Here is a 13774-nt window from a genome sequence, read left to right on the forward strand (position 1 = left end):
TCAGGTCGAGTCAGAAGTCATGTCTCCTGCGAGCTAGCAGGCGCCGGCGGTATGAATGATTGGACAGGAAATGAAACAGGAAACTGTACTTGGATTCACCTGAGTGTCAGTTAAAAATGGACTGCAGCAATAGATACCGTCAGCATAAATAATTGGACTGCGCTTTTTAATACAAATGCACCCCCAAAGAAATGTCATTCAAAGTTATGCAAAAACAAAAAGCTCAAGTTAATGTCAAAACACCCTGCAGGTGCTGAATATGCGAGTGATTACTTAGTTTACTAGAAGAATCCTTACAATCACACAAGAAACTTAATTGGCTCTTTGGGGTTGTTTATTAGCATGCTGAAAAGCCAGTGAAGGTGATTACAGGGAGAAGGACTAATTTTTTATGTATTGAAATGCAATTCTGCGGCGCTCTTAAGAGTTAAGCATGAAAGTTATTTGTGGCAGCTGTGCTATCTGTACAGTGTTTACATGTTTGTGTTGCTTCTCCGACGCCACTAAAAAGTGCATCGCTCTGAGCGTTACCTTTGATCACACAGTGTGCATTGTCAATGCTTGTGAATGTGTTCACTTCTGCTTAGCCATGCACTGTTTGTCCTTTTCTTTCTTTTTCTTCCTTTCACTTTTTTTTTTTTTCTTGCAGCTTCCACTTTGGCTTCCACTGTCGGCCTCAGTATGTAGATCTGTGCTTACGTAGAAACTGTGGCACGTCATACCCACACACACACACACACACACACACACACACACACACACACACACACTCAAACTGTCTCTTCATTTTGGAATCATACACTTCTAAATTTGCCGTATGTGGGTATGACATGTGTAACAGTCACAGTGATTATTTTAGGTAGAGGGTGCATGCTTTAGATTTAGAAACGCGGACAGGTGTGGATGCTACGGGCCTGAATGAATCACCATGTGTCAAACATTTCCACACATTTTATTTTGCATGCGCTGAATTAAAAAGCTCCAAACACTTGGCTCCTCTGCGGATAATTGACCTTGTCTGCTGTTTGCCCTTGCCATCAGCAGAGAGCACTCTGATGCCTCCTTTCATTAGAAAAATGTCAACTTCTTCCTAGATAAAGTTTGTGGCTTCCCCTCAAATAAAAATGATAATTAGTAACCTAATTATAAATTAATATTAATCTTGGCTCATTAGTGACTGTAAACGAATATTGACTTTTATCCTAGCAACAGCAGGTTGAGTGCAACTTGTCTAAGTCAAGCTGAGGAAATAAATGATGCTTTGAGAGCCAAACCCAGGAAGAGCATCAGACAGATGTGCCACACGTGCATCCTTTTAAAGATATGCAGAAAGAATATGTATACAAGATTAAAAAACACAACATCTCACCTCGCCTGTAAACAAAATGTTTCAGCGTAGTCACGTAGTCTTCTCCATTCGTTACTAATTTTAGAGTTTAGCTCAAAAAAAGAGAGGCATGTTTGCTAACCGTAGAATGTAGTGCCCCCGAGCTCTGTTTCAATTGATAACCACAAGCTCTGTCTTTCTTTCCAGGCAAGTCAGCTTCCCCCTCACCTCCAAGCACTCCAAAGTCCCCAGTGACCAAACCCACTCGTTCCACCATAGGTAGAGCTACTGCAGCACATTCTGACACAACCAGCCAGATAAATACATATGGAGAAATATGAAACCAAATAAATGCTTTGTCAGAACGTTTTCCGGTTGCTAGGTGACCAACCGGACTCATTCGGTTGGCTCTTGACTCAAAATGAACTGAGAACATAAAAACAAAGATACAACACACATCTATATTATGTAGGCTAATTAGCTATTTCAGGTATTTTTCTTGTTTCCCGTCTAAACCAGCTCAGTTTGACGAGCGCATGCTGATGGAAAAGCTGGTTTTAATTTCTCTGCTGCACCACGGGGGAAATCTAGGCTACTAGATCTATATCCCGAGCCGACAGTGTAGCTGTAGAGTGCAGTCACTTGAAGGGGACAAATATGTCTAATTGTCAGTGATTGATTTGTTGGGCCTCAGTCCCTCCTGTACACATCAGAATATTGACCCAACAGTCACCTGACATTTCCATGTAATCTTCAAGTGGGTAAACAGCAACACCGCTCTGAGACAAGAGGTTGTCCGGGGCAGTATCTGAGCTGAGAGAATGTAGTGAGGAGGAACGTCCTCCTGGGCAGTGGCGAGGAGGTGTGAGCTCATACTGGGAGGTGATATTTACAGGACACTGAGATAAGTGGATAAGTGGAAGCTGTTAGAAGCGCCGATATCAGAATATTTAATGGCCTTCTGACTTTGAAGGGGCTTCTTCCAGGGCATGGGCTCCCCGCTGGGTGAGCAGCTGCTTTCTGCAGCATTTAATAGCAAGCTGAGTAGCACGGCGACAAAACCGCGGCAGCCAGCCCGAGGATATTTTTAGTTTCAGGGAAGTCGAAGTCATCACACAGTTCCAATGATTGGAATTACTGTAGTTGCAGCCTAATCCATCAACGTTAGTCAGAGGGTGTCATTTGCTGTGGTTGGGATGGGCAGCGTAGACGCAGGTGTCCTTGTGTGTTGAATTATCACCTGAGCAAATAATGCACCTGAGCTGGAGACACAGCGGAAGATTTGCATGTTTGCCATGGGGAAATGAAGTGGATTGTGCTTTGTTGACTAGCTTAGACAGCTGCTGTCAAAGCATACTTTTCCCATACTAATGATGCACATCATTCTCTACATTATTGGATTTTTCCTCTTCCCAGTTGGGTATCAAAAGGCTACATTACACGATGTGTGTGGAGGTGAAGCTTTGAACAGATGATATTTGCTCTTGCTCTCAGATCAGACGACATGAAAATGTGATTTTTAAAGCTCAGTAATAAACAGAGAAAGAGTACAATCAGAGCTGTTGCTACCATAGAGATCACTGTGTCCTGACAAGTTATGATAATTCAAATCTAAATAATTCATATTAATATATAGGAATAAGATCTAGACCTATATGAAAATCGCCCTGAGATAACTTCTGTCATGATTTGGCACTATAAAAATAAAGTAAAATTGAATTGTAAAAATGATCAAAATATTAATATGTAATGAACATATGCAGCCCTACAAACATCTTTAAATGGGACTGTTATTTGGCAAAAAATATTAAAAATAATATAATAAAAGTATTCCGTATTTCTCCACCAGAGTTATTTAGATCACCATGCATTGAGATCAACATTACATGATATATATTTTGAACATTAAATTGATGGAATACGATGAGAAAAGAAGAAGAACCCATTTTCATAATGTCTCTTGTGGCTCGTAAAAATTCTGTCGGGGAAATTTGACCTCAATATTTCTCAAATCCCCCGGCCCTGAGTATCTGAACTAGTGCCGGCCAGTGTGGGTGTGTGAAATGTCTTCCTGTGATGTGATAATAACATAAAGTAAGAATTATATAGAACATTCAGAAATCATCACACCGCTCTGATGGCACATCTCCCCTCAGATCTCTGTAGATCCCAAGCTTTCCAGGCTCCACCTGCCATTTCATTTCCATATCCACATCACTCTTGTCATTTTTATTGTTGAGAGATTCACCTGATGTCCCCCTCCGTCAGACGAAATTGATGCCTCCTTATACAAGTGTTAGGGAACACAAGAGCACGCTCGCCCCTTCTTTAGGAAGGTGAAAAGCATCATCCCTCATCGCATAACGACAACACTCCTAACACCTCCGCCATGGCCTTGATCTGCTTCGTCCTTTACTAACCCGCCTCTGCCATTTCTCTCCTTTCTCATCTTCCTCTCATTTCTCCATTAGTCCCGGCCTTGTTGAACGTAAGCTCAGCTGTTAGTGACAGCTTTGCAAATATCAGCTGGATTTCAGGAGGAGAGCACACAGAGTTTTACATTGCATATATGAGCAACCGTAAGCTGATATTTTCTCTGTTGGTTTCTGGATGTTGTTGGAGTGATTCTGAGTAGACTCTGTAGATGAAACATCTTAACTGCTTTAGATGTGTTGTATCTCATGTGGTCCTTTGTGTGTTTTCATTCATGTCTTCATAGATTGGGTAGTTTAGTGTTCACATGAGTACTAACTCATCCTGATCATCCACCCTCTGCACAGGTGATGGTCTCTGGAAGATATCAGAGGCCTTAAACACCTCTAAGACTTTCCACATCATTGACGGGCTGGAACCTGGGACAGACTACACTGTTCGCCTTATTCCTAACAGCTGGGTTGATAATAATAGTATATTTGAAGAAGTTATCTCGACCGGGTCTACAGGTGAGGAGGGAAACCCAAAATAGCCACAGTTGAAACAAAAACAGAAAGAAAACTCATTGACCTCTCGCTGAACACAGTGCAGGTGCACCCAGCGCGTCCTTGAGCAGTGACTCAAGCCGTTGTGTGTGGTCCTTTGCTGTGTCACTAGGATTTAATTTGTCTGCGTGGACTCGCTGAGAGGAATTACATTTGTACAGCGTTCCTTACTTGATTAATTAGACAAGCAGGATTAGCTGTTTAATATTAATATTGGATGGATTCCAGCAGCGGCGCGCCCTGCCACCTTCTGCCTCTGCATCAGATAGGCTTTGTCGATTATAAACATTCAATCAAGTGTCCCGATGAAAAGGCCAAGGCGTGTCAAAGTCACCGGGTTTTGTTCTCCTCAGGTCTGGCCAGCATCCACGGAGGAATATCTACCCAGGGCTGGTTTATCGGCCTGATGTGCGCCATCGCTTTCCTCACACTCATTGTGTTGATCGCCTGCTTTGTCAACAGAAATAAGGGAGGGAAGTATTCAGGTAGGCACTCACTTCCAAACACACACACACACACACACACACACACACACACCAACCTGCTTGAATACTCATTGCTGCCTCGAGCTTCATTATATTTCCATTTTCCCGTTTGTTGCCATGAGAGAAATTATCAATCATCCCAGAAGCCATTACAGGAATACATATGTAAGCTGATATGTTTTTTTAATTTCAGCCCACAAAATTATTTTAATGCAAATGCAGGCGCCAAAAAAATAGGCTGGTGTATTGATAGGAAAATGAGCATTTCTGCTGTATGTCCAGCATTTGAATTTTGCATCATTTAGACACGCAGCCTTTTTCCAGCAACAATCTAAACAAAGTGCAGCCCACAGCGAGACAAAATGCAAATGCTGCACACGGGGTGGCTGCACAGGGAATGATGACATAAGCTCTGTGGTATCTCAATGTTATTCCTCCTATTGGGGACGCGAGAGTCCTTATCGGCTTTATTATTCACAGCTAATGGCCATCAGGTTGTCGTCTGGGCAGCGATCGCTTCGCTTGTCAGCAGAAAAAAAGAGCGAGGCGCAGCTCTGTCCTTTGTTTTCTCATTAAGTTCTCATTATCACCCGTAGCTGCAACAACCTTTTCTTTCATTTGCCATGTGCCCCCCCCCACACCCATTACATCACATATAGAACCCATCCATTTGTGGATTGTGGTTGTTATTTTATCATGAAGACGTATAGAAAAAATGCACAAATATTTGAGCTTGATTTTTATATAAATATATTTTTATATAATTAGATTTGTATTTAAAAGTATGACATACAAAGGTATGAACTTATTTGAAAACATTTGTTTGACATTGCTTTGTCGAACAAAGCTTTTCTAAGACTTGCGCTCATCTTTCGTTCAATGAATAAGTGCAGGGACCCAGGGACTGACACTCAAACTTGTTCAAACAACGTTACCAGCCAGGGGACGCAGTGATCTTCATTGGCTGCCGTCTCTTGTGGAAATCACTGATATCTTTTCTTCATTTTGTGAGCAGTAAAAGAAAAAGAGGACCTCCATCCAGACGTGGAGTCCCAGGGCATGAATGACGACACATTCTGTGAATACAGGTAAGCAGAGCCCTCAGAGCTCATATTTCACCACCTCACTGCAATTTGTACGCAACATGTGTGATTTTCCCTTCTCCATCCTCTTCGCTCAGTTAATTCTCTCTGTATTTCTCCCGCCGCTGAAAAGACAACCCAGCAGGCACGAGGTTCACGTGGAGCCTCACATGTCTTCTGTTCAAGACATTTGAAGGACTGAGTAACTGGAAAGTATGCGATAAACAGCGGTAGCATCCCAGAGCTGTTTACACATCAATGTTGACAGAGTGGTAGTAGCATCCCTTTATAGGACATTGTGAGCTTAGCTCCAGTGTTGTGTTGGTGTTTGTGATAGACATCCCATCATAAAGGGAGCCGCAGGCCCATTCAGATGTTGCCATTTTCTGTCCGGATGGAGCTAAATGCAAGCTGCCCAGCACACAGCAGGAAGCTAAAACCAATCAGTGTAATTGAAAGCGGCTCATCTCCAGGGCAGTAATATCTGGGCACGTTTCATTAATCCTTTAGTGGTCCAATTCATAACAGTCTCCCGCAGTACGAATCCCAGTGTAATTCTCCAATCAGTGGGATCTGCACAGCACAACAAATGCTGATGTGATGGAGTCAAAAGTGTCTCAGTGTGTCAGGGATTTATATTTTGTCATGTTGACTCCACAAGCTGGCTGCAGCAGCTATTAATAAATCTGTCACAAAGTTTGTGTGTGAAGCAAACTTAACTACCAGCTGGTTTCACACCATGTTTGATTACACCATTACTACTTAACTCGTCTTATTTTGTCAGGACTTGTAGCTATGAAGGACCTGTGATCAAAAAGAATCAACAACATAAACAGGATGTTGTGTTAGTTTGTAATATAAGTAACATAAATGATAAAACAATATATTAAATAAATATGCTTATTCATTACTTTGACAGTAATTAAGTTAGAAAATATGAGGATACCTCCAGCATTCAGTTAACTATTTCTTAGTGTTTGCTGGTTGCCTTACCCTTCACAGTGACCATGAGGGTCTAGGAAGTTACTTCCCCTAACTAAGGAAGAGTTGGTCACATAACCACCTGTAAAACCACAACGTACCATTTTTACGTTTTACGTGTTAGCCGCTTCGCTCTGGTTCCAGTATTTGCACGAAGCTAGTGGTTCTAGCAAGTTGGGGTGGTAATTGTAGTTTTATAGTAGTAGTAAGAAGACAATTATGAGCAAAAAGTAGAAATGCCAAAACCAAAAAGGTTCTTGCATAAAGACTCACTCCCTGAACAGCAGGAATGACACTGTAACATAAGACAAACACCCAAAGTATTTATTCAGAATGGGTTTGGCAGTGTTATTGGCATAGTGTTATTTGCAGTATTTGCAGTATAGTGTTATTTTTTTAAATATAAATTGCTTGCTACATAACAGTTGCACCTGACACTGTTACGCCATTAAAACTGGTTGCACGACACAAATGAGTTCTTAAGGAGAGAGTAGCTGTCTCTAAAATATTAAAGTGATGCCGAAATCTCCACTAAGCAAATACTTTTAACAATGATAATAATATAACTAGGCTGGGTTTGACCTTACCAACAGCTGGTGTAGCTGGTGAAAGCAGCTCAACGGTCAAGGTCCAGAAAGTTACTTATGAACCTGATCATATTAAAGCACATAGTGTTTAGTAGTCTGGCAGTTAAAAAGCGTTACAGGCCCCACAGCATGTGCTGCCTCAATAATAAGCACCAGTTTAATATCTCCTTAATATCTCATTTCTCTTCCAGTCATCACTTTGTCATGTGCATTAATGCACACACAGCGTAGTGATTAATGTCTCAACATGTGCGTTTGTGATCATTTCCCATTGGTCAGCCAGAGGTAAATACTCATGTCAGTCACACAGGCTCATCGTAGAAGAAGTGATAGCTCGAGCTTGTACCCTCCCGTCCCCTCCAATAAGCCATAGTGTGAAGCCATGGGTGAAATGAGGTGATTCGAAATCCACTGTGCCTCTCTTGCAGTGACAACGACGAGAAGCCACTGAAGGGCAGCCAACACTCGCTGAGCAGAGAGATCAAAGCAGGGGACAGCGGGGACAGCCTGGTGGACTACGGTGACGAGGACGTTCAGTTCAACGAGGACGGCTCCTTTATCGGCGAGTACGCCGGGCGAAAGGAGAAGAGGGTGTCCGCTGAGATCAAAGCCACCGTCCAGACCCCGGCATGAGGAGCAGAACCGCCATCCACTGTCCCCCGGACACCGTTTTCATTAAACCTGCTTCGATGAACAAATGAAAGGAAACAGACATTATCCATACCGAGCACAAGTTTTGTGTCAAATGTAATGCGTCATTGCAAACTGCACACTGCCACCCTCATTTTATAAAGCTCTGTTTTGTCAAGTTGCAACAGAATGACCATTACTAAATACTGTGTATATATAGTGTATATTGTACGTGCGGAGTGTCTTTTTTTTTATAATTATTATTACACAAAAAGTTTAGAGGGCTTGGATTTTCTTTCTTTTTTTATGTCCATTACTTCAGCTGCAGTACTGTTTGTACAAATGTTTCACTCTCCATTGCACATCATTAAATGCAGCTTTGCCTCTGATGTCATCTTGTAGTAGACCACGTGGGGATATCAAGATTGGAGCGAATATTACTGACCTTTTATATTTGAAATGGATTCATTAAATATGATGTAAGATGTGTATAAAGGTTGCCTATTAACTTATTTTTTCCAGTGGTTTTATACCTGACAAAATAACAACATTTACATATCCTTACATATCATTCACTGATTCTCCAGTCATGATTCTCCCTGTGATGTTAGAAGAAAATATAATGAATTATTATGTCTTGTTTAGCATTTAGTTCCACTGGCAAGTATAAATCACAAACCTCAGTCTGCACTTATTAATACCATTACACATCACTGCTGCAGCAGATGTGAAAGACAGTTTCAAAAATGTAATCCAACACTTGTTATTACAAATCTGATTATGAGTAGAACATGTTTGAATCAGTCATTCACTTTTTATCAGAATTTTTAATAAAGTACAATTACAGTTCAATCCTGTTTATAGACAACATGTTTTATAATACTGCCATTGCCAATAGCTGCTATTTCAAATGAACTTTCTCTGAAAACACAATTTAGTTAAATTATATATCTTTAAATGAATAGTTTGACATTTTGGGAAAAATGTGTTTGCTTATTATTGTATTATGAAGAGTGAGATGAGAGGATTGACATCACTCATGTCTGTACAGCAAGTATGATGCTAGCAGCTGCTTAGCTTAGCTTAGCTTAGCTTTGCAGAAAGACTGGAAATGGGGAAACCTGTAAATCTCAATAAAAACCATATCTAGCCATAAACCATAAATAGCTCTTGTGAAACAGGTAAATGTCGTTATAAAACGTTCATGGAATAAAGAGATGAAGTATACAGTGGTAATTAATGAGCTTGGAGCTGGTGAGTGTTCTGGTAAACAGATTTAGTTTCCTCTGGACAGCCTGGGTGGCTGTTTTCCTATTACTCCAGTCTTTGTGCAAAGCTAACACACTGCTAGCAGTAGTCTATAATCAGTGTGCAGACAGTCTCGTAAAGCAAATAAACTTATGTCCCAAAACATTTAATAATTATTCCTTTAAGCTGCTCCAGTGATTTAGTATCATATCTCCATAATGTTTGAGACATGTTAAAGAAATAATGATGAAAATTGCAGCAGAGGCCACGATATTCTGACTTTTAAGAGTCAAACTTAAAAAATACTAGATCCTATACTTTCCACAATCCACCTTTCTCTCATTAGAAACATAATATCAGGTAAATGCCCAGGTCTTTCACATTCCACACTTCCAGTTTGTAATGCCATAATGTGTAGTCTCAAGTCCAAGCTGAGACAACCCTGGTGACATCACTGTGACATCATCAGGGTTAAGTTTTGAGACTTGATAGTACTTCTCCAGAGCCACAGAACACTACAACAGTATTTATACACTGAATAGTACTCTGCATGGTACCTGTAATGAATATTTTTGTAATCAGATTACTTTGATCTGGTTGCGTGACATTTGCCATCTTCCTACCTACCTACTCGGATACAATGTACTCAGTGTTGCATCAGTCTTAACAAGCTTTACTTTCAATATACTGCCATTCAAGACACAGTCCTTCTGTTGTTGTCCTGTGTTAACATTAGCACCATGTTCAGAAAAAAAATTGCAGTGTTTTATAAAGATTCAGCCATTGCATGTTAAGAATGTTAATTGGTGTTTTTGATGTCATTAAATTGCTTTACTTTCTTACATCCTGGTAATAGTCTGACTGCCTGTTTGGTGACAGATTATTAATGTTCTTGGTATCCACAGTAGTGTTTTATATTGTATTGCCCCCATGAATACATGACTGAATAAATGTGTGCCTTCACCTCGAGTCAGCAGTAAAATATGACTTGAGAGAAAGCAGTTCCTGGTGAAACGTCCTCATTCCCTCTGAATAAAGCAGAAGATGTTTGACAAATTGTTCCCATTTGCGGTATGACTTTAACAAATGCTGCGCCGGGGTCAAGTCTCTGTCTGAGTTGAGCGTCTTGTTTGATTACCTTGGCTGCAGGAGAGAATCACGAGAAATCAAAGGAGTGAGCTCAGGCAGGCACTGGATCATGGAGCGAGAGCTGTAATCATGTCTGATGGTTGATAGTAGGGAGTGGGAAGTGTCAGTGTGAGTGTTCTCACTGCATGGCTCACATCTACCTCAGATACTCTGTCATCACTCAGCCAGGTTTGCCTCAGCTGCTGCATTTGGAGGCTTGAGATTTCACAAATACGACCTTCAGGTGTTGATAACGGACCCTCCGGCAGCCATATTGAAGGTCCTCAGCTTCTTAGCAACAATGCGAACAGCTGGATGTGTCTCTACGCATGCAATCAGTGATGGAGAAAGCTACTTACAGAGCTTAATTCTGACTGCAACATAACAATTATCTCTCCCTGGAGAGAAAGTGAATTACATCACAGCAAGAGAAAATGTAGTTTGGACAAAGCTTCTTAGAGAAAATACAATATGACACAAAATCAGTGGTACAAAGATCTGTTGGATTAGAAAGTCTATCTTACAGTAATACAACACAGTTCTTTGTCACTGTAATAATCCCTGCTGTCCATACTGACTGTGAAGAGCTTACTTAACTTGAGCTGGGGGACAAACCCACAGTAATTCTTTATGAAAATGTATTAATCTCAACTGAATCTAAAATGAAGCTTCAGCAATCTGAACTGGGGAAATGAAGTTGCTTCAGTATCCTCCAGATTTACAGTCTTCATCAACCAACTTTAATGACTTTTACTACTTTTAAAAGTAAAGTAGTAAAAGTGTGTCAGATTTAAGGGCTTTTATTTACAGAATATGATCGAAATTAAATATAATATTCATAACTGTGTTTTCATTTGTGTATAATTACATAATTACAGGTACTTTCAGACATATTTAGTGGTAAGATTACAAATGCTATTTGTCTTCTGATGCCTTGGCTGCAAAATCAAGTGGCCTGCCAGATTTGCCTGCAGTCCTGCATTCACAGATGCTGTACGGTAACACATTAACTTATATGATTGACTGTATATCTAGATAGATACTAACTACGATAGATAAAAAAAACAAGCTGAATGTCTTCTGGATGCTGTCTGCTATGGTAACCCAGACAAACTAAATACTGACTCTAGATAGGCCCTTTAGTGCCATGCTAGGAAGGAGCAAGCGAGTTGCAGTCAGCAACTACATAGCTAGATGCCACTAAATCCTACACACTAGTCCTTCAGTAAATCAGCTTCACAAATGTACAGAGATGAGGGGGGAAAAGGAGACAGACTGGAGGAAAATAACAAGAAGAACTGGAGTCTCTGGTGACTTCTGAGTTCAGTCAGAGGCTGAGAGCTGAGCACAAACACACAGACACACTCCCACAGATACTTTTCCGTGCATCCATTGTTAGCGAAGTTACAGATAACGTCAATGTACACCCGTGTCCTCCAAAAACTTCACTTGCCCTCTGCCCCACAATGGATCCAATTCAAAGTCCTTCTAACTCATAAAGCCCTCCTTAACTAGGCCCCCTGCTACCTCATAGACCACCACCACCACCACCACCACACTCCATCCCACAGCCTTTGCTCCTCTAATGCTGACCTCTTGTCTCAACTGTTAATGACCAAGCACTGGACTTCCATAGCTGCCCCTTCCCTCTGCACCAACCTGTCCACGTTCAAAACACAAACTCACCTTTTTATGACTACTTAGTGTGTGAATAATGTGACTCATTTTGTTATGTTGTTAGATAATTTCTACTCCTGTAAAGAATCTTTGAGTATCTTAAAAAAGATACAATATAAATAGGATGTATTATTGTTATTATTTATAACATTGGCTGGTTGGGACTAATAAATACAAATGATCCAGCAGTCAAATTTGCATGACTGATTTAAGGTGACAATTTCATTGGCTTTCTGTCTGAACATACCTTGACAATTAAAACATGATAAAATGGATTACAAACCCATTATGAACATAATGAATATAATTAATGACAAGTTGACAGTATTAAAATTAAACTCAATCCCTAAAGCCTCAAGGTAGCTATAACCTTTTTTGCTAATTGTTCTTTCTTGTTTATCAGGCTGAACATTCTGACACTTTGTTTTATGTGCAGTCAACACTGTTTAGCAAATATTACACCAAACAATATTTAATAGTAGTAATGATAATAAAAGAAACATTTGTTTTATATATTACTCTTATCAATATATATGACTGATATAATAGAGATGATATAATATGTCTACATTTAAGTTTAAGTTTAGTTTCAAACTGAAACTGCTGTGTAGAGAGATGTTACAATCATTTTTAATTTTTTTGTAAATGTAGGGGATGTTTTGTCTGTGGAACTTGTGAAAACTAAAAATACTGCATGGACATGAATAAATGATTCTTCAGCTGTTCGAGAAGGTTTAGGCATCATCCACATAGGAGGCCACACGGTTCTTGTCCAATAACACAAACTTTCACATGCAAAATTTCACCTCATGCAGCTGGATGGGTGGATGTCAAAAAACAGAAGCGTGTTGAGGGAAGTCAGAAAGGTTTTTAGGGGTAGAGGCGAGACATTAAGGTTGAAACTACAGTTCGGGTCTACCTACATTTTACACATCTGTCTTAAAGTCATACAAATCTGCAAAAATCACCATTTCGGCACTTTGCTGCAAAAAGTTACAATAGATTTTAGATTGAGTGACTTGTTTTCACAGAGGAAAAGAAACAAAATACCCGCAGAACATTTTAAAACTACTCCTACAGCATCACCCACTTCTCTCCTGTCCATCTTCTCCTGCATGTTCCAACAGTCACATATTCAACTCTATATTGCTTCTTTTTATAGCCTAAGCTTCTTTAATTGAGAACTCCATTTTCTTCTTTTTTTCCCCTTCCATTGTTAATGTGCTGCACTTTGCTGTACTCTCTTGTGTATAAAATATGCTTTATGAATTACGTCTGTGTTTTGCCAGCAGTTAACACAAACCTTTCAGGCCTTTCAGAGTATTTAAATATATCCAAAAAGGAAATATTTTGGTTGGAATAACACTTCAGATGTGGATATATCACAGCACGAAGGTTCCTGATTTGAACCTTGGCTCGATCCTTTCTGTGTGGATGTCTGCTTGGTTCTCTCCGAATTCCTCCCACACTCCAAAAACATGCAGGTTAATTGGTAACTCTAAATTGTCTGAATCTGTGTTTATGTGCAAGTTTTGTATCATATCACCACAGAAATACTTGCATGCATATCTTAAGTAATACTTCCACCACTATCTTTATTACTGATTACTACTAAGGTTTTAAATGGAATTGAAATGATCTAGTTTTCTTT

The 13774-nt window shown here is 40.1% G+C and overlaps 1 protein-coding gene across 7 annotated transcripts in view; it reads left to right on the top strand.

Annotated features, from left to right (window-relative positions):
* Window positions 1–10160, top strand: part of chl1b (cell adhesion molecule L1-like b) — a 63813-nt gene extending 53653 nt beyond the window's left edge. For 5 of the 7 annotated variants that reach the window (XM_019267290.2, XM_019267292.2, XM_019267294.2 and 2 more), the window contains 5 exons: window positions 650–679; window positions 1535–1606; window positions 4659–4790; window positions 5806–5878; window positions 7869–10160. In XM_019267290.2, coding sequence (XP_019122835.1) covers window positions 650–679; window positions 1535–1606; window positions 4659–4790; window positions 5806–5878; window positions 7869–8073 — 512 coding nt within the window. In that variant the 3' untranslated portion in view covers window positions 8074–10160. The remainder of the gene's footprint in view (window positions 1–649; window positions 680–1534; window positions 1607–4658; window positions 4791–5805; window positions 5879–7868) is intronic. The other 2 variants (XM_019267295.2, XM_019267296.2) reach the window with 1 other exon arrangement.
* Window positions 10161–13774: the final 3614 nt, after the last annotated feature.

The sequence above is a fragment of the Larimichthys crocea genome, chromosome I (assembly GCF_000972845.2).
Source record: "Larimichthys crocea isolate SSNF chromosome I, L_crocea_2.0, whole genome shotgun sequence".
Classification (NCBI taxonomy): domain Eukaryota; kingdom Metazoa; phylum Chordata; class Actinopteri; family Sciaenidae; genus Larimichthys; species Larimichthys crocea.